Raw genomic sequence first — 24,846 nt, 5'->3', positions numbered from 1 at the left:
TACTGGAATACTGTCACTTTATATTGTAGGAGGTGAGCTTTGGATATACAGTCTGGCTTCTCTGAACTAGTTTCTTGTTCTATACTACCCACCCCATAAAGTTATTGTGAAGGTTACACAAAACCATATGTTTTCATGATATGGGTGTTTTAGGTAAAGAAAAACACTGAAACAAAATGACTGGCCCAGGTATCCTGAGTAAGGCCTGCAACTCACATATCTGACTCTAAATCCAGTGCTTTTCCCACTAAATTGCTATTTCCCAAAATTCAATAGTGAGATGATTTTAGGTGGCAGTTGAAACAAATTCAGAAAGTTCTGGAACACAGCCTTTAAATACCATATATCACAGTGAGAAAATTATTTCCTTTTTGATTCTTTCAAACTTGATGCCTTGATGACATCAAGGAGAAAAGTTTCAATTTGGTGCTGGTTTTCTTTAAAACTCACTGCATCTTGCTAATCTCACTTCCTAATAAAGATAAAACAGACCTTAGGCTTCACCATCTTGTGAGAATGCTAAAATTTTGTTTTCTGTATATTTATTACACTTACTTTCTATTATAGAAAACTACACTGGTTCGTTCGTTCTTTCTTTCTTTCTCCTTCCTTTCTCTCTCTTTTTCTTTTTTTCTTTCTTAATGGCTGCACCCACAGAATATGGAAGTTCCTTCACTGGGGACTGAATTTGAGCTGCAGCTTTGACCTACACAACAGCTGCAGCAATGCCAGATCCCTTAACCCACTGTGCTGAGTCAGGGATCAAAGCTGAGCTGCTGAAGCTGAATTCTTAACCCACTGTACCATAGCAGGAACTCTGGTATTTCTCTCTTTTTACAGCTGTTCCTATACGAGTTGGGCTAGGGGTTGGAATTGGAGCTGCAGGCCTATGCCACAGCCATAGCAACACCGGCTCTGAGCTCCCTCTGTGACCTGTGCCACAGCTTATGGCAACGCAAGATCCTTAACCCACTGAGCAAGGCCACTCACACGGACACTATGCTGGGTTCTCAACCCACTAAGCCACAACAGAACTCCCTGGTTTTTCACTTAAAAGAGTAATACAATTTTTTTCTCAAGGAAGCATTTAAGAAATTAAAGTCAATATAAACAGAAAAATATTGAATAAATAGTCCAAGTGACATACAAGTTGGGAAACACTGAGCAATACCAAATCATCTCCCTATCATATCACTGTTGATAATAATATCTTAACATAATTACTTTAAAAATACTTCTATGAAGAAAATTAATATTTCTTTTCTTTTCAATAATCAAATGCCAGCTTATACATATGTTAATAATAACCAAAATCTAGGACCTAGATTTCAGATTCACTTGGGTTCAAACAAACCCAAAGATTTTGTATATGTGTGTGTTAGGAAATGAAACTGGCCTATAGTCAGTGCCCGATGAATGTCCACTTAATAAAACACATGAGCAATGGGTCAGTCACATCTGTGGCTACATTCATTGTGGGAACTGAACATTTAGTGACCTGTCACTTAATTCTCCAAAAGCATAAGAAGAGAGAAGAGAAAAGAAAGCGTGGATCTGTGGGCCGTTCTAGTTCAGAGTTCAAAGACTGAGGGTTCTACAAGCAAGGGAAACAAAAATCTTCTGAGTTGATCACACTGAATGGAACGCTTCACTATTTACTATCTTGGCTTGATTTGAATCTGGAGCTAAAAGACTGTTGGCTCCTTACTCTATGGATCCCTCGAGATGACTTCCAGCTAATTTTAAATGAAATAAGACATGGATCTGTCGCCCTCATAACCCTCCCCTCCTCTATCTTTTTAATTTGCATCTTAATGACTTTATACTGCTTCTGGTTGTATTCCAGGTTCTTACTGAAGAAAACCTCAAGCTTTCTGCTTTCCAATTCTTATCAAAGCAATAGCTAAGAGAAAAACATGAATGGAACACTGGGTGAGGCATAGGTAGGTCCTATAGTCTTCTAGATTTTCTGAATTTTAAATATGGCTCAAGTCAGACCAACAGAGTGCTATGTACCTGAACCAAATCATCTTAGGGTGATTCATCACTTTAAAAAATTCAAATTAATAATTTATCAGATTGTGCCAAGGGGCAGGTAAGAAACAGCCAAGGAGGTTTAGATTCCAACTTAATTTCAGAAATATTGCTGAGGACATTAGCTTATGACACATATAATGTGTCTTATCCCCATGATAAGACCTAGAGAAGAGAATTCTCCCTTGTCTCAGTACCAGTAAAAGCTATGTTTCTTCTGGAGTTCCCATCATGACACAGTGGAAACGAATCCAACTAGGAACCATGAGGATGTGGGTTCGATCCCTGGCCTAGCTCAGTGGGTTAAGGATCCAGTGTTGCTGTGAGCTGTGGTGTAGGTCACAGACTCGCCTTGGATCTGGCGTTGCTGTGGTTCTGGCATAGGTCAGCAGCAACAGCTCTGAATAGATCCCTAGGCTGGGAACCTGCATATGCTGAGGGTGTGGTCCTCAAAAGACAAAAAAAAAAAAAAAAAAAAAAAAAAAGCTACGTTTCTTCTGAGCAGTTGGTTTATTGTTATTTTGTGGAAACCATAAATCCAGGTTTCTTTTTCTGGAAAATTCAGAATCAAGTTTGAAGTCTACCTGAATCAACTATATAGTACTTCATTATACATTTTTCTGTATTTACCTGGCTTCAACTTATTTTCCCTTTGCCTTGATTTATTCATCTGTTTTTATTTTATTTTATTTTCCCACTGTACAGCAAGGGGATCAAGGTATCCTTACATGTATACATTACATTTTTCCCCCACCCTTTGTTCTGTTGCAACATGAGTATCTAGACATAGTTCTCAATGCTACTCAGCAGGATCTCCTTGTAAATCTATTCTAAATTGTGTCTGATAAGCCCAAGCTCCCGATGCCTCCCACTCCCTCGATTTATTCATCTGTTTATTTAAGCTTTGTGCTGTGTGTTATGTTATAAGCTAATCAAGCCTTTATGGAATAAGATGGGAAGAAATCAGAGACATACATATTAATATTGATAAAACGTTGGCATCCAGGAATTCCCATCATAGCAGAGTGGAAACAAATCCTACTGGTATACATGAGGATGTGGGTTCGATCCCTGGCCTCACTCAGTGGATCAGGGATCTGGCATTGCCATGAGCTGTGATGCAGGTCGCTGATGCAGCTAGTAGGATCCTGCATGGCTGTGGCATAGGCCAGCAGCTGTAGCTCGGATTCGACCCTTAGCCTGGGAACTTTCATATGCATCTTGGGTGCGGCCCTAAAAAACAAACAGACAAAACAAAAACAAAAACATTGGCATCCCTTAGCCATGATCTCTCATGGCACATCTCTCTTAAAAATTACAGAGTTCTGACTTATAGATCCCTGAACATTTAAGAGCCTTTTCTTCCCGACCCTTAGAAGTCATTCCTTTATTATTATTTTTTTATGGTAAGCTATACGATTTCCTGTAATGATGCCATAAATTCTTTAGGGTGGGAAAATGCCGAAACTCCAACAGGAATATCTGGATTGGTAAAAATCACAACCACTGTCAGATATCTATCTCCTTGGCCTCTTTTCTGAAGTAGCAGAGTCTATGCCAGCAAGATTTGTGAGATCAAACAACTCTAATTCCTAGGAGACGGGAGGAGGTGGGGAGTATTTTATCAGATGCCAACTACGTATCAATTGCCTATGCTAAATTTGCAACACATTACTTAGTCTTTACAAAGGAAATTTTTATTTTCTCCAGAAGAATTCTTATCTTGATGTAAGAGCTTCAGTATAATAATAATCACCATGATAATAATGATAACATTATTATAACACTATTAACATTTAACTTACTATGTGCCAGGCTTTGTGTTATCACTTTGTGTTATCACAGTAATGGGATCTCCAATGTAAAACAAACAACCCTCAAAATGTGTACCTATGATATTCTACCTACCTTGGGACTCAGGAAGATCCAAAAATGCTTGCTTTGGCTCAAAATTCTGCTGTATATACAGTGATAACTTCAGATCATTGGCCTTCTGGTAGTTCTTCAAGGCTTCAATTCTCAGCACAATCACTTTTCCATTGAAATCATTCTATAAGAGAACATTTTTCAAAATTACTCCTATAATGTTGAAATGATCTTATCATGCTCAGTCTTAAAAGTTGGACAGAAAGGATTTGTGATTTTTTTTTTTCCCATTTCAAACAGAACAAAATCAAGATCATAAGAAAAAACTGCTATACTCAAGGTGAAGCTGGAGCTAGGTCTCTCTAGCCATCTTCCCACAAAACATTTCTTTTAGCAGAACAATTGGTAATCTAGAAGCAGGGATCAGTTTTAACATTAGGAAACTAGAAGTCTTTATATTATATGAATGAAATTGTACCCTGTGTTCAGTGTTGGAAGACTTAGTACCTGAATGATGTTGGGTTGTTCCTGATATCTGACCCATTCCATTTTCTTCTGCTGCTTTTCCTGGTGGAAGAAAGAGCCTCTGGTAACAAAGTAAATTGAGATCAGAAATCAGTTTTCTCAATATGCTGCAAAGACTTTATAGCAAAATTATGGTGTTACAGATTCACTAGTATATTGGTTTCAACTGCACAGTTCTCTTAATTGGCCCCACCTGTAAAACCCACTCTCCAAAACCTGAAAGCTAAATGAACAGTATAATTTTCTATCAATGAGTTGGTTGCAGGAAGATTAGATACAAGCATAGTATCTCTAAATAAATGTTCAAAAACAAATGAACAAGTGTTCTGACATCGCCTAGCTACCTCAAACTTGTTTTTAACGATACAGATTTTCCCACTTTGCCTTAGTAAAATGATTTCCCAGAAACTTGCAATGTCACTCTGACTCAAATATAATATCCCAAGGGAACCAGATCTATAAAATTTTGTATCAGTTCAGGAGAACACCATAGTTTAGGCAGATTATTGCAACATTTAAGATTTCTAATCTATCAGCTCTAAAAGCCACTAATGTTCGGAAAGATCATACTACCTTCTTTATTTCCTTCACTTTCTCTGTATACAAGGTCTCCAGTTCATTCTTGGTCTTCCTAGATGTTGAGGGGGTTTTGGAAGCCTGGGATGAAAGAAGAAAACTAAAGGAATAGAGGTCCCAGGAAAGAAATGCAATGTCTCAGCAGACAGTAAATCTAATATACCCCTAAGGCCCTGATTCTACCTATTTGTTTACCCAAGGTAGCCCTGATTGTCAACAGGCTGTTTCCATCTGTGTGACATCCACTTTGAAATTCTAGGTACCATGTTGTCCACTTGCCTTTCCATCCTGCAAGTCTGCTTTGTTCTTTATCTGTGGTGCTTTGGGTTGATCGCCGAGTTCTTCTGTGTTGAATGTCTATGGAGAGACATTTTGGTAAAGCTTCAAATCAGCTGGAATTCTTAGGGGAAGTAGAAAGCCAATATGGGTCAAGGCTTTTGGTTCCTGCCAGTCAGCAACCTCTCATGGCCTAACACGAAATGTGTACTACCAAAGGAGGTTCAGAATGAAATAAGCCCTTCCTTTTGGTCCCTTGAGTGTACCTGATAACAATAAAAACTATTAAATGACACTTTATGATATGCCAATCACTACTGTAAGCTACTTACTACATGACTCTACTCATTTCCACTACTACATTACAAACGTGCTCATTTAATCCTTGCAGGACTATTTTAACTATTTTTTGCTAGCCATACCTGCAACATGTGGAAATTCCTGGGCCAGGGACTGAACCCACATCACAGCAGTGATCCAAGCAGCTGCAGTGACAACATTGGATCCTTAACCCACCACGCCACAAGAGAACTCTTTTAACTTCCATTTTATAGATAAGAAAACTGAGACTTGGCGAGGTTAAGTCATTTGTTTAGGGTCAATCAAGTAGGAAAGTAGGGAGGAGAATTTGAACCAAATCTCTTGGACTATGAAGCTTGTGGTTTGTTTTTTTTTTTTTTTTTTTTTGTCTTTTGTCTTTATAGGGCTGCACCCAAGGCATATAGAGGTTCCCAGGCCAGGGGTCTAATTGGAGATGTTGCTGCCAGCCTACGCCACAGCCACAGCCACAGCCACACCAAATCCAGCCAGGTCTGCGACCTACACCAAAGCTCACAGCAACACCAGATCCTTAACCCACTGAATAAGGTCAGGAATCAAACCCGCAACCTCATGGTTCCTAGTTGGATTCATTTCTGCTGCGCCACGACGGGAACTCCTGAAGCTTGTGTTCTTAACCATTAGGCATGATGATCTTTTCTCCCCATTTCTCATTGTCTAAAAATATGTGTGGGAAAGTCAATCACAATCCAGATCTCCAATCGGAGGTCTGGAGAAACTGGATTTTGACAAATGAGTGGTGCTGGCATATTTCCTATCACTAGGACTCAAGAACTCAGGAACTAGAATTTCATAGAACTGATGTGTAGCTGCCACTGAGAACTAGGAGCAGATCTCAGTATAAGATGCAGAGCTTGATAGTATCCTAATTATTTGTGTAAAGGTGAGGTGGAAAAATCAGTCAGAGATCACACTCACATCTGTTTATATCACAAGACAATCTGCTATTCTAGCCTCATCGTGTGTGAAAAAGCACTCAGAACCCAAAGATTTAGTTCACAAAGGAATTTCTACCCCTGCCTAGTTTCCTAGCAAAAAGCCACACTATTTTTATCTTAAACAATGCAGTGATTGTTGCAAAATCACAGGGGAATTAGAATTAGGTATTCATTCATTTATTTATTTAACTTTGTCTACTATGTGCCAAGCATTGAGCTACATGGTAGGGATTCCAAGAAGGACAAAGCAATCAAGATACTGGAGGAGCACGTATTCCAGAACAGGGTAGGGAGACAAGAAACAAGTAAGATAATGAAAACAATGATAAAATAAAAGTAATAATGAGCTTATATTATAAAAAGTGCTATGGAGGACATGAACAGAGTTGTGTAATAGAAAGTAGGAGGAGGGGGGGTGATGCCCTGTTTTAGATGGAGTGAATAAGGAGGGCTTCCCTGACAAGGTGACATTTAAGCAGATACTGAAGGATGAGAATGAGCCAACAATAAGAAAAAGCATTACAGTCCATGGATAAAGCAAGAGCAAAAGTCTTGAGATAGAAAAGGTCTTGGCATGTGGAGGCCAGTGTGGGAGGGGCAGACTTCTATGAAAGGAAACTAGAGAGATGGGCAAGAACCAGGTTATGGCTTAGATCCCACATGGCTGTGGCTGTGGCTGTGGCGTAGGCCAGCAACTGCAGCTCTGATTAGACCCCTAGCTTGGGAACTTACACATGCCACAGATGCGGCCCTAAAAAGCAAAAAAAAAAAAAAAAAAAAAAAAAAAAAAAAAAAAAAAAAAAAACCAAAAGAGTGAAATACTTTTATTGTTTCAAATAAGATCACTTTGCTGGCAAAGAATGGATTGTGGATTGGAATGAGGCCTGGGTGAAAGGAGACATGAAAAAATGAGGATGTGGAGCAGAAAAAAGAAAGTTTTTGCATTACAGCTTGTAAGACAGATACTTTCAAGAGATCCTTAGAGGCACACACACCTTGTTCCATAACATCTCCATTTCCTTCCGAAGCATCCTGTTTTTCCTTTCCTGTTGGAGGGGAAAAACCCAAACAAACAGAAATATGTTTTGATTTGTTATTAAAGTTGGAAGAAATTACGTGCAATGGGGGGATAGGGGCCAGAGGCAGGTTAAAACCACAGAAGAAGGCAGTAAATGGGCCTAGCCCCAAACCCAAGAATATGAGAGATGAGTTTGATGAAGATGATAAAAATAATAACAATTTATAATAATAACTTGAATTATGGCAATTGTGGTATATCAATATGACAATGAGTTCCTCACACTCGCAACATTTAGGATGTTCTGATCATAAGGCAGTTTCTCTGGGGCCGAGACCACTTATTTCTAATTTTTAAGACCCTTTAATTTACATTGTTGATTTTTAAAAATCTTACGAGACTCTCTCAGAGCAACTTCTTTTCTTTATTTTGGTATTTTCTGTTTCTTTTGAAATGTGAAGGGTTAATATGCTTGTGTTCATTAACCTTTAGATGAAAAAAAAATTTTTTTAAGTCAAAGAAATAGAATTTTTGCTAGCTAATCCATATTTTTCCCAACATTTTATCTGATTCCCTTAGGATCACCCTGGACTTTCTAGACCAAGGACATCTGAGTGTTGGAGTACCAACTGCCAGAGATGAACACTCTGTCTGACAGTAATGAAACTGAGAGTCCTGTTCTGAAGACCATCCCCTGGAGTGTCCCTGACTTACCAGATTCTGCTTCATCTCTTCTGCTTCCTTAATGAGCTTGATGACTGCGGAGTCATCATTCCCCTTCCCTGCCATGATCCGCCTCATGATCTGCAGACTAGGAAGAAAAGATCATAAACCAGAATACTTCCTAAAGAATAATATTAATATTCTACGATCTGGTAAAAACTATTCTACCATGGGAGGAAAATGGGGCTGAAATCGCAGGGGTTATGGAAGTCCTCTGGACAGACAGGATCTCCAAAGGACAATTTCATTCCTCATTGACATTTGCCTTAGGTATGTGCTCTATAATGAATTTTGTGCTCTGTCATAGTCAAAACTTAGGTCTCCAAAAGCTAGTGAGACTCCTCTCCACCCCTTCAGAAGAGTGTTTTGGTGTATGACCCTTGGGGTAGAAAAGGGCATTTTTTTTTGCCTCTGTGAGGAAAGAGGTTGAAGAACCTATTGCCTTCAGGATATATCTCAGAAATACTCCTTACGACCATCTCTGCCCACTTTACTTCTCCACATAAAAACATTTGAGTTAGTTGGAGAAACCGCATATATCCTTATGGTAGCCTCTAGAGAATGAAGCCATCAAGCAATTTCTAACAAAATCTGAATTGATATGAAGTCTATGAATGCAAGAGAGCATATTCTTTAAAGGTATTAATTAACTTATGCTTATGTCCTTTGTACCTTTTCCTCTGTAGTTATAAGCAGAGAAGTGAGACTTTGTGTTCTTTTGCCCTGAGAGGTTTGAGTTTCTGGGTTACAACAACTGGTACTTGAACACACGTTTCTGCCTGGCTTTTGCTTTCCAAAAGTCTAGCTCCCTGAGATGCTTATGGTAAAGGTAGACACATTAAGGTGAGATTCCCAGAGATTAGAAAGGAAAAAGAGGAGAGTTGGTGGATCCTAGGAACAATAAGTGCGCTAGCATAGAGTTAAGACCATAATTGCCTAGTACATTTAGCAAGGCTAGACCCTAATCCAGAGGACTTCGAAGCCCAGAAAAGATTACCACTTACTGCTTGGCATGGGAAGAGCAGTCATCAGTCCTAAGGTGATTCCACAATCATGAATCTGTGTGACCATGATAGACTGAAGGTATTAAAGATTCTTAACTGTTTCTTTGGAAGAAGAATAATAATGGTAGCCCTGTGAGATGAAATGAGTCATCTTTAATTCTACTAAAAGAAACTATAGGAGTCTTTATTACTCTGATTTTATGGTTACAGTTTTTTTTTTTTACCTACTATGGATAAATTTTTAAAGCTTTTTTAAAAATGTAATGTAAATCACTACTAATCCTATAGATTAAAGTTCTCCTGGCTTTTTCCCTCTAGGAAATCCTAACTGGGAACCCTTACCTTCTTTGTTTTTCCTCCAAGTTAGACATCAGCTTCTGGAATAATAGACTGTTCTTATCTTCTAGAGGTTTTAATATCTCTAGAAGTTCCTGCTTCCTTAGCTTTAAGTCCTCATTCAATTCCTTCAGGTAGGTGTCATCTATTTTAGAATTTCTGTGGGAGGAGACACCACATCTGTGTTTAGCCTGGGCTAATAATAGAGACCCTCTTTTCCCTCCTAGGTAGTTACCACTTGGCATCTTCCGTCAGAGATTCACCTTGTTTTTGAGGATAAGTAAGATCCTGGAGAGTTTGAAGCACTTGTCATCTTGAGGAAAACTTCTACTCTAAGAATAAAAACGTATCCTTGAAAATATGAACCTTCTTGTTCCATTCAGTTAAGTAATCATTTTTTTGTGCTGCTGTTCTTGAAACTCCTCTTGCATTGGACTGATTTTAGCTACAGCTTGAGGTCACAATGGCCTTAAGAACACAGAATTAAAAGGTCTTTTAAGCAACTCCAGCATCAGTGACAACTTGTTGACTGAAAATACTACTAACTATATCTGTTCAGGAGTTCCCATCATGGCACAGCGGAAACGAATCTGACTAGGAACCATGAGGTTGCAGGTTCGATCCCTGTCCTTGTTCAGTGGGTTAAGGATCCGGAGCTACAGTGAGCTGTGGTGTAGGTCACAGACACGGCTGGGATCTGGTGTTGATGTGGCTGTGGTGTAGGCCAGCAGCTGTAGCTCCGATTAGATGCCTAGCATGGGAACCTCCGTATGTCACAGGTGCAGCCCTAAAAAAGCAAAAAAAAAAAAAAAAAAAAAAAAAAAATTCTGATCCATTCTTGCCTAACTTTAACCGATGCCAAAAGCTTTATTCTGAAATCTTTGATTGACTAGGATAGAGCCAAAATACATCTATGTTATGTGATTCTATTGTGTTAGAAATTGGTGGCTTGTTAAAAATAACTCCTGAAGACCATCTTCCATGGCAACTGACCTCCACAGCAAGGCCTACTATCTGTAGGGCACAGTGCTGAGTTCTGTGAGGAAAAGATAAAGACAAAGCATCCACCTCCCAGGGGTCTTAAGAAGAGAAGGGGATATCTCTCATATGCATTTTTTAAAAATGGAGGCCAGGAATTCCTGCTGTGGCGCAGTGCAATGGGCAACATTTCAGCAGAGCCAGGACACAAGTTTTGATCCCCGGTTTGGCACAGTGAGTTAAAGGCCGGTGTTGCCACAGCTACGGTGTAGGTTGCAACTGCAGTTTGGATCTGATCCCTGGCTCTGGAACTCCATATGCTGTGGAGTGGCCAAAAAAAAAAAAAAAAAAAAGCCAAACTGGCAAACACAAGGTGTGGATATAATATTGAATAATATTACACACGAGGCAATTGTCATTATTTTCCTCTCTTTAAAAAAACTTGATCTATCACAATGGCAAGGTAGAATTATATAGGACGTGTAACAAGAGGATATAATTTGTAAAAGATCCATACTCTCAATATGTTATTTCACAGTCAGGTTCTTTCCTGAGAGTTTGTAATTCTAGACTTACCTCCAGATTCCAATTCTACCTTCTTTTCCTTCTTTTTATTAGAGTCTCATTTCTCCTAAACCCAAAGATCTCCTGTTTTCATCTAAGTCACTTAGTGATCAGAAGATAACCCATAGAGTTATACATTTGTTTATGCCCTTTAAATACAATTTTAGGGAAGCATTTTTAATGATGTTTCAAATAAGAATTAAGTCACATCAATTTCAATTATTAACTGAGCATTTTCAGTCATTTTCTAGGGGAATTCTCCAAAATAACAAAAACCCTTTGTCTTTGGGGAAACCTTACAGGCAAAGTATTGTAGTGAAAATAATGCAAGATTTAGTTTGTCAGATCTTGGTTTGAATCTCAGCCTCCCTGTGAACAGTGAATTGACTGTGAGCAAGTTACTAAATTCTCTAAGTCTCAGTTTCCACTTTTGTAAAAATTAGAGTGGGAAATTAAGAGGTTTGTTGTGAGAATGAAATGTAATATTATGTGAGGTCCATAGCTCATGTTAGGTATTTAAATTTTAATGAATTTTTGGACAGTCTGGGTTTAAAGATTGTTTAATGTCCTAAGCAAGTGGTCAAATACAAAAAAGCTGACTCATGTGAAACTGATGAAGCTTAAGTTTCAGAGTCCTTCATTTTCATAGACTTCTTCAAAAGGCCCTGTACCTCATTCTGTATTTGTAATTTTGTACTCTTTTTTTAGAAAGAGAGAACTCCCCAAATTATATACACTTTAGAGCCCCAAAAAACCTGGGTCTGCCTCTGATAAATATCTCTCTTAAGTACCTTCTACATCAAAACCTCTCTTTAGGAAGTCCCTACAAATACTTTTTCTAAAGTGTATCTATATCGATATCTATGTATATCTATATCTATATATCACTTGTAGGTTCTGTATGAAAGCTAGCATAATATGACATTAATTTAAAATAGCCATATCAGGTAAAGCATAATGTAATTCACATTGGTTGCCCTGAAATTTCCCATGAAAAGTTTGAATTAAATGAAAGTGAGCAAACTCCACACAATTAAAAGAAGGAACAAAATATACTAATTATTAGCAGCAGCTTTTTAGACTGCAGATGTGGCAGGTGGTAGTAAATAGAGGACAAAAATGGCATTGATCACTAAAGATGACCTCCTTAAATTTCATGTTGTGACATTTGGCTGGCAGAATTATGTTAGAATTTTAAAACATTTAATGTGCCGGCAGCATCCCAACTCACCTTCCTTTCTGCCCTTGGTTGGGAATGTTTGAAAGTAGAACACTTGCTATTCTGATGTGCTCTTTTCTATAGCTGATCAGCAACTTAAATTTCCTAACATTCTGATGCCTGTTTCTTCAACTTGGAATATGACTTTCAAGAAGAATGTTTGTCTTTGCCTTGTAATAATGTACACAGACTTAAAGAGCTTAAAACCAAAAAAACAACGAAAAAAAAACCAAAAAAGCCCCCAAGGTTTAAAGTGAGATTCTCTTGTGGGTATTCCCTTGTGATCTAGTGGTTAGGATGTGGTGCTTTCACTGCTGTGTCCTGGGTTCAGTCCCTGGTTTGGGAACTGAGATCCACATCAAGTCCTCTGCATGCTGCAGGGGGAACAAAAAAGAAAAAAGAAAACACTCAACAAAGGGGGATAATTGACACACTATCTGTGGGACAGAGGTAGGGAGGGTGAAACTATAGATGACTGTTAGAAGTGGAAAGGAAGGAAGTTGAACAGTAATTTTTCCTGAAGTAGGTATCATCTCTTGATTAAGAAAGCATGGTAGGGCGTTGCCATGAGCTGTGGTGTAGGTTGCAGATGTGGCTCGGATCCCACGTTGCTGTGGCTCTGGCGTAGGCCAGTGGCTACAGCTCCGATTCGACCCCTAGCCTGGGAACCTCCATATGCCGTGGGAGCAGCCCAAGAAATAGCAAAAAGACAAAAAAAAAAAAAAAAAAAAAAGAAAGCATGGTAGGAAACTTTGGAAGAGTAATGACTTGAGGTTTAGCATAGCACCTGAGTGGTGGATAAGGAAGTCAAACAAACAAGAACGAAAGGATTGCCAAGTAGTGCTAAGTGTTAAGGTGAGTTTGGGAATTGTGGACTTGTCATGGCATGAATCAGCAGTCATACAATTTCTCCAGCAGTACTTGGCAAACTAGAAGCAATAGTAGAGAGAGCAGATGGTGGTTTGAGCTGCTACTTGGCAGAATGGATAAGCAGAAGTTCAGGGGAGTAAGGAGGCTGAGAGTACTGTGAGAGAATCCATCAAAAGGTGGACCATCTCATTCAGGCAATGCAGGGAAGAAAATAAAGAAGGAGATGGCTAAGAGGGGAAATCTGGAAGGGGCTGAATTTAAGGAGTTTGTGATAGAAGAACAGGTTACAGTCTGTGGACATACTTCGTATGAAATAGCTTGTGGAACCTCATTGTTTAGACAAATGCTAGTGGCAATTCATCATTTTTTTTCTACAGTGAACTTTCTGTTGCTTCCTGTCACTGCATAATATTCACCAAAATTCATGTGGTACCTCAAAATAGGTCTTATAACAAGGTATTCACAATGACCTCATCCAACATTATAGCATTTGATTTTAGCATCTGTTAAGAAAAAGTGTGATTGCTCTATAATTAGAGAACTCAGAGCAATAGCATTTTTGTGTTAGTTTTACCAGTAGAAAATCAGATTAGTCTAATGAAGCTAGGTCTCCAAGAGCAGAGGCAATTATTTTCATATTAAAGGAGAAAAAGAAAAAAAAGAGTCTTCCTATCTTCCTCTAACCCCAGCTTTGGTTGTAGCAACAAAATTACAGAATGACTCAGGGAAGAAACATGAGGACCTTCTGGTCCTTTCTGACCCAGAGCCAGTTCAACCCCTGAGGAGATTATAAGAATTCCACTAACTAAAATGAGGAGAGAAGTGCTGGCGAAATCATAATAGCAAAAACTTGTGGGCTCTTAAAGATCACTCCCATCTCCCTGTGTTTGTTATGACCATCTTGTTGTCTGCTTCACCTTAATCCCTGCTATAGCTGTCCCAGGCTAGGCTGCATCTACATTTGCAGTGAATCCAGGTAGTTAAAAAGATGGAAACTGCCTTTCAGAACTCTTAAATTCTCTGTGAGATCGTTGAGGTCTTTTTGAAAGTAATGTATTCACTCAGTGTTTCCAGATACAGTACAATGGTCATCAAACTGAGGTATATGAACTTTCATTAAGACTTTTCAAAAATGTGGAGACAAGGGTAGTTTTCACGGAATGTTGCTGGATCCTAGGTTTCCAAGTACTCTTTTACTGAAAAGGATCTGCCTGAAAACGCCCCTTGGTTTTTGATGGCTTTTCCTCTCTCTCCTAATCACAGTTTACACTTATTAAAATAGAATACCTTTCAACTACCTCAAATCTTACTTCAGTGGCTCACTTATCTTACTTCAGTGGTTTACTTCGGGGGTGTGTAAAAAACTCAAGGGCATTAAACTATCCACAATTCAAAACAGTGGTGTTGGGGTTAAAGAGAGTGAATGATTATTAAGGACTGGATTACAAAATCTTTTGCAGGATTTGTGGCTTCCAATTCTTTGCTTTCAACAAAATTGAAGAGCAACCTAATCAAATTGTCAGCTTAAATTTATTAAATATAAATTTTGATGATAAATTACTACATCGGTTTTGGCTTATAATTCAAAAGGCATTCAAAGATCTGAGCGATACTTCTATAACAAAACACCGTCCATTACTATTTACTTATTTGTGTAAACAAGTTTTCTCAATGAGTATTGTATGTAAAGCAAAAAATGTGAATAAAATTGATGCTGAAGACTGTCTTATTCCAGCCATTAATAATATTCACCTATGAATATGAGAATTAAATAGGGGGAAAAACAGTATACCCATCAAATTAATAGAAACATTTCCAAAATAATTTTCTATAATTAAAAATTATTTATGAAAATGTCTATTTTTTGTCAGCAGGTACTAGTAATAATTATAAATTTTAACATTTAGAAACAGGGTCACAGGAAATAAAAAAATAAAATTTCAATATACATACATATTTTGCAGAGAAGAATGATAGGGTGATAACAAGAGACTTCAAGCAAAAAAATACATTGTATTTGAATAAAATTCTGTGGGAAAGATGGGATGGAAAATTCAAGTTCAAGGTGAAATACAAAAATTTTGACTGCTCAAAAAGAGCTTGTTCATGTATTTAGATTTTATTGGATATGGGGTTTTAAGATTAATAGTATATATTTTAAAGTGATATCCAAAGATTTACTTGAAAATGTCAGTATTATAGTACTTCAGAAAATTTTTAACCACTTAGTAATTAAAATAAAAATTTTAGATGTCAACCTAAAAACATGTGAAATGATACATAATTTCCTAGTTTTCAAAATTCTTTTAGAATTGACAAGCAAAAAAAAAAAAAAAGTTAAAGCCTAGGGCAGTGGTTCTTGGCTCTGATGAACTTAAGATCCCCCAGGAAATTCGTAAAAGCTGCAGATTTCCAGGCTTTTGCCCCAGAGTTTGCTATTCTGTAATCTGGAGAAAGCAGTTTTAACAAGCACTCCCTGGTGATTTTGATATGTGATCTGTGGACTGACCTTTGAGAAATACCACTTCAAGGTTTCTTCTCAGATCACAATGCATCAGCAGAAAGGGGCCTACTTGAATCATTTTTTTCTGGCCCATCTGTAGAACTGCTTCCTCTGAGTCATATTTTGTGTCACACCTTCATCTTTCACTTGGGATGCCTTGAGAAAATTTTATGAAGACTTCTGCATGTGTAGAGAAGATTATCCAAGACACTAGTCCATCACTAACTCTCCCTGGCCGCCACTGCTGCCCACAAGTGACCACACATCATAAATTCCTTTCAGAATTAGGTACTAAAGAAGAAAGTGTTGCTTCTTTGGGGAACTACTGGTAGGTAGTTTTCCTTAGGGATAAATCATTAAACTAGTTTTGTTTTTATTTTCTTCTGATTTACTAGGAATCTCAGAGATAATTTTGTGACTTTGGACATTTGGGTCCTAATCCCTGCTCATGACCTTCTAACTTAATATTTTTCTTTGTCCTGATCTTTCAAATAACTTCCTTCCTTTTTAATTATTTTGATAAATAACTTCAGATCCTTTCTAGAGGAACATAAATAAGCAAATGGAAAAATCAGTTTTTTGTATATGTTTTAAAGACATAGGGATACAGTAGATTGGAACCAAAATATTTCATAGTTTTATTCATCTATATGTGTGTTTGTATATATGTGCCTGTGTGTGTGCATATCTGTAAAGGCAATTGGCTTTGCTTGTGGAGTAGAGAATGGATTGATGGAATTTACTGTTATATTTTGGGTGTACTCAGAGGCAAGGCATATTGGGATTTCAAGTGTATCCCTGGGGAAACAGTAGGGGTGGGTAGGACAAGGTAGATGGACTTTGGGGGCTAGCTGGGTGCCCAGGCTTCAGTTCTATTGTGGAATTATAGTTCATAGCAAACAGGAAAAGTAGACTCTCTTAATACAGAGCAGTGTAACCAATGAATAAGGAGATACAACATCTGTAGAATTCACCTTAAGGGAGGTCCAAATCCCACTGGCGGGTGACTATGAAGGTGCTGTGCCAGTGTTCCTTCAGATATACCTTAAATCATTTGAGGGTCTTTGAAAATAATGTTTGGTAGAGGATTGAGAGTGGGGATATGTATTTAAGAATTACTTATTTGTTCTATATTTTAAAAATTCAACTATATATTCTAGAGCTGCCCAACCTCAGGGTTATAAAGTCAAATGAGACAAAGATGATAAAATCCTGGCTCTGAGGACTTTCCAGACACAGACAAGGATCTTACAAGGGCTGCCAGCCATGGATCTCCTTTTGTAAATTAGAAAAAAATACCACATCTCAGTAATAAGGTCCCTCTGGTGCAATATCTGGCAAGGGGAGGAGCAGCCCCTACCTGCTTCCCAGGTGAGAGACTGCTTTCAGGGCAGAGCTACATGCCCATGCAGGGAGGTGCCTTAAATGAGAAAAGCTGTCAGCGTAAAACTTGGAGCTCACTAAGTGGCAGGGGTAGAGGCAGCAGAGGCCAGTCTATGATGAGTGTGGGGATGGCAGCCACCACTCAGCTCCAGCTGAAAATGCAGATGCTAATCCTGCCAATTCTTAATGACTTTCAAGAGAAAATGGAATTGAATTTTTCTGTCACCCCTTGAGTTTTTTTTTTTTCTTTTCTTTTTGCCTTTTCTAGGGCCACACCTGAGGCATATGGAGGTTCCCAGGCTAAGGGTCTAATCAGTGTTGTAGCCACCGGCCTACGCCAGAACCACAGCAACTTGGGATCAAAGCCGCATCTGCCACCTACACCACAGCTCACGGCAACGCCGGATCCTTAACCCACTGAGCAAGGGCAGGGATCGAACCCGCAACCTCATGGTTCCTAGTCAGATTCGTTAACCACTGAGCCACGATGGGAATTACTGTCACCCCTTGTGTTTCAAATGTTGCACAAACCAAAAAACATATTTAGGAGGTTCGTTGGGCCTGCAGACTGCCATTTTGAAGCCTCAATTCAGGATAAATAATCAATCTTTTTTTTCCCCTTTCTTTTTAAGTTTTGTACTTTCCAAGTTTTTCTTTTTGTGTGTGTGATTTTTTTCCTCCTCAAATTAAAATGATCACTTTTATTTTTTTAAACATTTTTATTTAGGGGGAACCAGGCCTGTGCATGTGGAAGTTCCTGGGGCTGGGATCAGTCCTGAGCCACAGCAGTGACAAAGATGCATCCTTAACTGCCTAAGCCACCAAAACAGAACTCCAAAATGATTGCTTTTAAAGAAGGCATTTAGGTTCCAGTAATTCAAGCAATGTTTTACATAAATTATATGAAATGCCAGTTTGATCTTATTTCTTAACTTGATTTATATTCAGAGTGTCAGAGAGTGAATGACAGAGGTAACACTCTTCAAAATAAAATGAAAACCAAAACCCCAAAACAACAGATATTTTTTGACATTCATTGTTAGGTATTATGGGGGAACATACAAAGTATTACATAGATAAAATGTAATATTTGTAAAGGATTAGGGGTATATAATGCATCTCAAATTAGACAATCTAGTCATATTGCATAACCTGAATCAGAAGTAGGCTCAGTAGTCTAGACTGAGAAGAGAATTCCCCAATTCTGGTTTAGCTGTTCATATAGGCTGATATACTCCCTCAACTGAAAAAACAAACAAACAAAAAAACAAAATGGAACAACCTAAAGTATCCTTCTACCATAAATTCTTTTTTTTTTTTTTTTTTTGCCTTTTGTCTTTTGTCTTTTTGTCTTTTTGTTGTTGTTGTTGTTGTTGTTGCTATTTCTTGGGCTGCTCCCGCGGCATATGGAGGTTCCCAGGCTAGGGGTTGAATCGGAGCTGTAGCCACCGGCCTACGCCAGAGCCACAGCAACGCAGGATCCCAGCCGCGTCTGCAACCTACACCACAGCTCACGGCAATGCCGGATCCTTAACCCCCTGAGCAAGGGCAGGGACCGAACCCGCAACCTCATGGTTCCTAGTCGGATTCGTTAACCACTGCACCACGACGGGAACTCCCCCTCTACCATAAATTCTTAAAGTTAATAATAACCCTGTATAGTTTTAGGCACTAAAAAATAAGCACCAAATTACATATCCTTGTCACCTATCCTGCTTCAATGATCAAATACTAAAAATAAGATATGCTATTAATCCTGTTATTAAGCCTTTCTTCTGTATTGCAGCATTTTTTCAGTTTTTCATTTGTACTTGCAAAGTAATTAGAGGATTATAAATGATAATTAGGAACTATAAAGAAGCAAAGTCTGAGCAGGGAGTGTGTTTTTTAAAAGCTGTGTACTCCTGGGTGACAAAGTTGGCTTTATAAGCTGCTACTTTCCATGCACAAAAAATTTTATTCAGAAATGTGTTTAATATACCAAATCAGACTCCCTTTCCAATTTCAGTTTGGGTATACTGTTGTAAATTATCTGAATGTCATGAGGCATCAAACACTCTGAACCACAGTGTGTATTTCTGAACTACAGGATCATTTTAAATAAATGAAATGTCATTACTTGGGTACATGTATAATAAACTTACGTGTATCTGTAAACCAAGCAGCATTTAGTAAAAAAGAAAATGAAGTGTGTGACCTAGTCCTGAGTCACTGAAGGTCCTAAAATAGATGCTAACTCTAAATTTTTTAATTCATTGAGGACTGTTAACTCCTGTGTCCAAATGGTCACAAAGCTTAATTTAAGAGGCTCATATCAATTAAGTAAAAGTTCTTCAGAAGTTAAGTTATGATATGGATTGGCGTTTAAAAATAGCATTGCCCTAGGAACATAAAAAAGCTTAAAAAGTTTAAGCATATTAATGGCTTTTCTGGGAAGTCCTCTATAAAGCCACTCATGAGCATGTGATTGTGATGAAAGAGAAACAGACCCATTCTTTTGTCTTGCCCATTGAACAGATTCAATAATTATCAAATTGAATTGGAATTGATGGTTGAAAACATCAGCGTTTTCAGCTTGAAATCTTTTTGCGTGTAGCAGAAACCGTTGTTTGCCTATATCAATGCTACTTCCTCTTTCTTCTTTGTGTCCAGTCCCAAAGCTGGAATCACAATTGGTCGGAACTTCTTTGCCAATGATAGATTTAAGTATGGACATGTCATTCAGTCCTGACTAATGAAACTTATGGGGAAGACTGCTGGGGTTTCTCGGCAAAATCTGTCTTTTTTTTTATTAAAGGGGAGAGAAAAAAAGGACAATTTATATTTAACTTTTCTTTTTTACTTTGAACACTATCATACAAGGATAGAAAGTTTGGAGGTACTGTAGCTATTGTCCAATAAGGTAGAAGGCCAAGACAATTATGAAGAAACTAACCCAGCACCCTGACAAAGTGGAACTGCTAAAACCACCTTCGAGCCACTTACCTCCAGATTTCTTATTACATGAAAATATTAAATGCCTTCGTTGTTTAAGCTACTGGCAGCTAGATTTCCTGTTGCTTGCAGGTCGGTGGAGTGTACCTGAAATCCCATTTAAGTGTAGGATTAGCGGTGTGCCAGAGCCAACTCACACTAGCTTGGGAGACAACTGTGCCTATGTCTTCCCAATTCTGTTGTCAGTGATTTCAAGTTGGTAGCTTTAAATCACCTATGATAGGCCTATTTACATTATGGGCAATGCTATATATCAAGGCTTTCTTTCCCAGAAAGCCAGCTGTTAAACATTTATCAGCAGCATACCACTAGGTGACTTGCCTTACTCCTACAGATAATGTAATAATAACTACTATGCCATCTATCATTTTTTAAAGTGCATTTTAAAATAGCAAATGGGTAATGAATTATATTAAGACATTTTTAAGTTGTGGAATTTTAGAACTGGAAGGGATTTTAGTAAAGTAGAGCAAAATTAAATCTTGATTTTAAAACTAACCTAACAGTACACAACCAATAAATAATAGAGTCAAGTCTGCACTTTGACTCTTTATTCTCATCTTAATGATCTTTCAGTACAACATAGAGCCATTATATTATTTATACAATAATAACAACCACAATAATAATTCTTTGTGAACATCTAGCATCAAATAAAAGTATTAAGCTGGTGAGATTTTCAATTTCTCTATAAATAGACCAACGTAGTTCTGATAATGCATACAATAAGTAATGTTTAATTATATATTCTAAATTTTAGTGTATTCAGCAAAGATGCAGACCTTGAAGATAGCTGACATATGGAAACTGTTAGAATGAGATTAGAAGCTGCCAACAACCTTCAATCATCATTACTCACAGTGAGTCCTGATGAGTAATGGGATGATCAGTTAGTTGTACCTCCAAGTACATGGAGGATACTCTCAAAGAGAGAGAGAGCTGAGCCTCCAGAGGCTGAAGGACTGTCAGATGGAGTCTGAACTCCTTGTTCAACTGAAGATCAACAATCTTGAAAAACAGAAACTGCATTGTGGGATGACATGAATTCTCAAAGGATCAGAACTGGACGCTGGGACAAGGTAATGCCAGATTCTGACAATGTAGGTTTAAAATGGCTGACCAAATTAACCAGCAGAAATTAGATACTGAAAATACTCAATACTGGTTAGAATACCTGTAGCAACTTCACACTGCTGGTGAAAGTGATAATTGGTACAACTTCGCAGAGCTGGTGAAAGTAGTAATTAGACAATATATTGCATATTAATAACTTTAAAGATGTTATTGGAGATCCTGCTGTGGTGCAGCAGGTTAAGAATCTGACTGCAGTGGCTCAGGTCCCTGCAGAGGTGAGGTTTTGATCCTGAGCCTGTCAGGTGGATTAAAGGATCTGGTGCTGCCACAGCTGCAGTGTAGGTCGCAGCTGCCATTCAGATTCAGTCCCTGGCCTGGGACCTTCCATATGCCTTGGGTATGCCCATGAAAAAAAAAAAAAAAAAAGAAAGATATTGCAAAAATTTTGATAGATGTTGGCTTTGAGGTAATATGTTGGGGAAATTCATTTATGCTAGTCTCTCTACTTTGGAGTACAGTTGAAATTTTTCATAAAGTTTTAGGAAAATGCTTATAGTTTTCAGCTCAGGAGTTCTAATTTTTAGTGACCTATCGTAAGGACACATCATAGATGCAAAGATTAATAAACATTCATTATAAAGTCATGAAAAATGAGAAACAATCTAAATTTCTAACAATAGGGGAATAGGTGAATAAATTTTATCCATACAACAGAATACAATGAGCATTAGAAATCTTACTTTGAAAGGTATTTAGTAAAAAGAGAAAATACTCAAAACACAATGTAAAATAAAAAAGAATACAAAACAGCATAGTCTAAGTATGTGTGTATATATGTGTATGTTTAGAATACTGAAGAAGATGAACTAAAATCAAGGTGTTCTCAGTAATTTTAATTTTCTTCTATTTCTCTAATGGGCATGTAGAAATTTCAAAATTAAAAACTTTTTTCTTACTATAGAATCAGTCTATTTTTAAACTAGAATATACTGATAGTATGATGAAAAAGGAAGAAAATATTGAAAGATCTAATTTTAAAAATATATAAAATTAAAAAAACAGAACAAAACCTTTTAAAGTCACTTGGAGATAATTCTGACAATAACATGTATCTGTTTCAATCAGCATTGAAGTCAAGAAGGGAAAACTATACACCCAAGGCACCATATGTATAGAGGATAGAGCAGATTGATGATGCCATCAGGGAAGTGGGGAAGAGGGGAAATAGACTCATGGGTTGGGTGTGGGGTAGAATTTTGTAGAAGTTGGGAATTGATAGTGAATGTCTTTGTGAGGTTATGGGAAGGGACAGCAATGGGAAGAGGACTTAAAAGATTCTTGTTCTGCATTCAGAATTCACTTTCCACTTTGGGGTGCATGTTTTTCCATTCGAGGAGTAAGGACTGAAGAAAGTACAGTATTGTACCGAAAATTACTTGATGACTTCCCAGCTGTATGTGTCTGAATATGAGAACAAGTTGACAGTGAGCCAAGTGAGGCCTAACACAATTTATTGAGTTATAACATCATTCTCAAACTTAAGACTGCTTGTCCCAGATATGCAATTAATGGCTCTAGAAATCTGACCAACTTTTTCTCATGTGACTTAAAAAACCCTAGACCAGTGGTTGTCAATTTTTTTTTTCTTTTGGCAACACACAGACAGATGACGCTCCTATATGAAACAAATTCCCGTGGTGCACCCAAGGTTGAGACATTTCTCCAAATCTTTCTCTCCAAATTAAGAAAGCAATTTTATTGAGCATAATGTCATTATAAGGAAATTCTTGACTGGACTGTGATCTATATTTTAAAATCATGATTAATTCACAAATGGTGGCTGTCTTTAGTGGGCTCATCCCTTGGATAGGGCAACAAGGGTAGTCGAGCTGGGCTTCACACTTGGAGGCAGAGCTGGGTAGGTGTTCCACCTATTCCTCTTTTCTGAATGTAATTAAAATCACTTTCAAAATTTCTGCCAGTAATGACCTCTCAAGAGGCTTATGAAAGCTGCTAACACTGCAACCTCCTTCCAAATGACACTATCGTGGGCAGGTAGGATAGTTTGCCAGTGTCCCAAACTCATCTGGGAGTGGCCTTGCTCTTTAACTTTTCTTAGGGTCAATTTAAAAATAATCTCTCTTGAAAGAAGGTTGTGCCATTTCTCATCTTAAGTAGGCCCTTTTATCTCAAAATTAAAACTGAGTCACAGGAAAGAAAGAATGGTGGCTAATGATATTAATTCATTAACCTATTTCATTTAAACATTTACTGTACGCAAGGCACTATTCTAGGCTGTAGGGATTCAGCAGTGAACAAAGACAGACAAGCCCTACTATCATAAATCTTTCATGCTAGGAGGTGGAGACTGTCATTGGACAGGAAACAAGACAGGGAGTATTGTTGGTTCATTTGCTCCCTCATTTAATTCATTCATTTAGTTAACACACATAAAAAAATGCCTAACATGTGCTAGGCATTCTAGGTGCTTTCACATAAATTATCTAATTTTTGCATTAACGCTGCACAAAAGTATATTATTATCTCCTTTTTATAGATGCATAAATAACATAGTTGGCCGTAATGGTAAAAGAGAGGAAGCAATCAATATGTGTAATATAGGAAACTTGTTAAGTAAATTATAGTAATCTGTACAATAAAATGCTATATTATGCAGTTAGTTTTTAATACAGTTATTATAACAATTTATATGTACTAATATGGAAAGCTACTCAAGATACATTGTAACTTTTTAAAAAAGGCAAAATGTAGAATAGGGTTTAAAATCAGCTTGTTTATAATTTCTTCTAAAAAATATATTCATACACCGATGTTTGCACATGAAAAGTAATATGGGGAGTTCCTGTCGTGGCGCAGTGGTTAACGAATCCAACTAGGAACCATGAGGTTGTGGGTTCGATCTCTGCCCTTGCTCAGTGGGTTAAGGATCCGACGTTGCCTTGAGCTGTGGTGTGGGTCGCAGACACGGCTCGGATCCCGCGTTGCTGTGGCTCTGGCGTAGGCCGGTGGCTACAGCTCCGATTAGACCCCTAGTCTGGGAACCTCCCATATGCCGCAGGAGTGGCCCAAGAAATGGCAAAAAGACAAAAAAAAAAAAAAAAAAAAGAAAGAAAAGTAATATGAAAGACTACTATAAAAATAATTCCATAGCCATCACTTCTGGGGAAGGGGTCTGGTGATTTAGGTTAAGAGGAATACTTCCTTTTAACTATATATTAAAATATATTCCTTTCGAGAGTCTGAAGTGTTAACCATATGTATTAGTTACTTTTTCAATTACAACTGTTAATGAGTTTTAGAAGAAAGTTGATTGGCTTTCTGGGAGCTTCAGGGTTATGATTGGTTCGTTTAAGGTCATGTGTATTTAGTTTAAGAGTCCTCGCTTTACGAATAAAGATAAGTAAATGTCATACAAAGGAAAAAAATAACCTGTATGCTTTTAGTCGATGTTGTGAGTGTGCATGGTGAAAGGCAAGAGGCATCCTGAACAAAACTTAGAGGTAAGCTGGGTGATTTAGAATAGGTGCTAATTTTTCAGTCTTTGTATTCACAGTACCTAGTACAGACTTGGAACTAGCAAATAATATTTGTTAAAAGCATATGAA

At 37.8% G+C, this 24,846-nt stretch overlaps 1 protein-coding gene and 1 long non-coding RNA gene across 4 annotated transcripts in view; one reads left to right on the top strand and one right to left on the bottom strand.

Annotated features, from left to right (window-relative positions):
- Positions 1–24,846, top strand: part of LOC102162169 — a 58,713-nt gene that overhangs the window by 15,463 nt on the left and 18,404 nt on the right. For 2 of the 3 annotated variants that reach the window (XR_002346143.1, XR_002346144.1), the window contains exons 2-5: positions 8,152–8,565; positions 9,618–9,769; positions 9,863–10,017; positions 20,907–21,225. This is a non-coding gene — a long non-coding RNA (uncharacterized LOC102162169). Of the gene's footprint in view, positions 1–1,850; positions 1,944–8,151; positions 8,566–9,617; positions 9,770–9,862; positions 10,018–20,906; positions 21,226–24,846 lie in introns of those variants that run through there. The other variant, XR_002346145.1, reaches the window with a different exon arrangement.
- On the bottom strand, positions 5,253–8,389 carry C7H14orf53 (chromosome 7 open reading frame, human C14orf53). The gene is made up of 3 exons (XM_021099930.1): positions 8,287–8,389; positions 7,550–7,600; positions 5,253–5,358 (listed from the first exon to the last, which is right to left on the bottom strand). Exons 1-3 carry the CDS (start codon positions 8,371–8,373, stop codon positions 5,257–5,259), a joined length of 240 nt encoding a protein of 79 aa, XP_020955589.1. The 5' UTR covers positions 8,374–8,389; the 3' UTR covers positions 5,253–5,256.

Source organism: Sus scrofa, chromosome 7 (assembly GCF_000003025.6).
Source record: "Sus scrofa isolate TJ Tabasco breed Duroc chromosome 7, Sscrofa11.1, whole genome shotgun sequence".
Taxonomy (NCBI): Eukaryota; Metazoa; Chordata; class Mammalia; order Artiodactyla; family Suidae; genus Sus; species Sus scrofa.
Note: the sequence above shows the minus strand (reverse complement) of the source record. Positions and strands in the feature narration are given on the sequence as shown.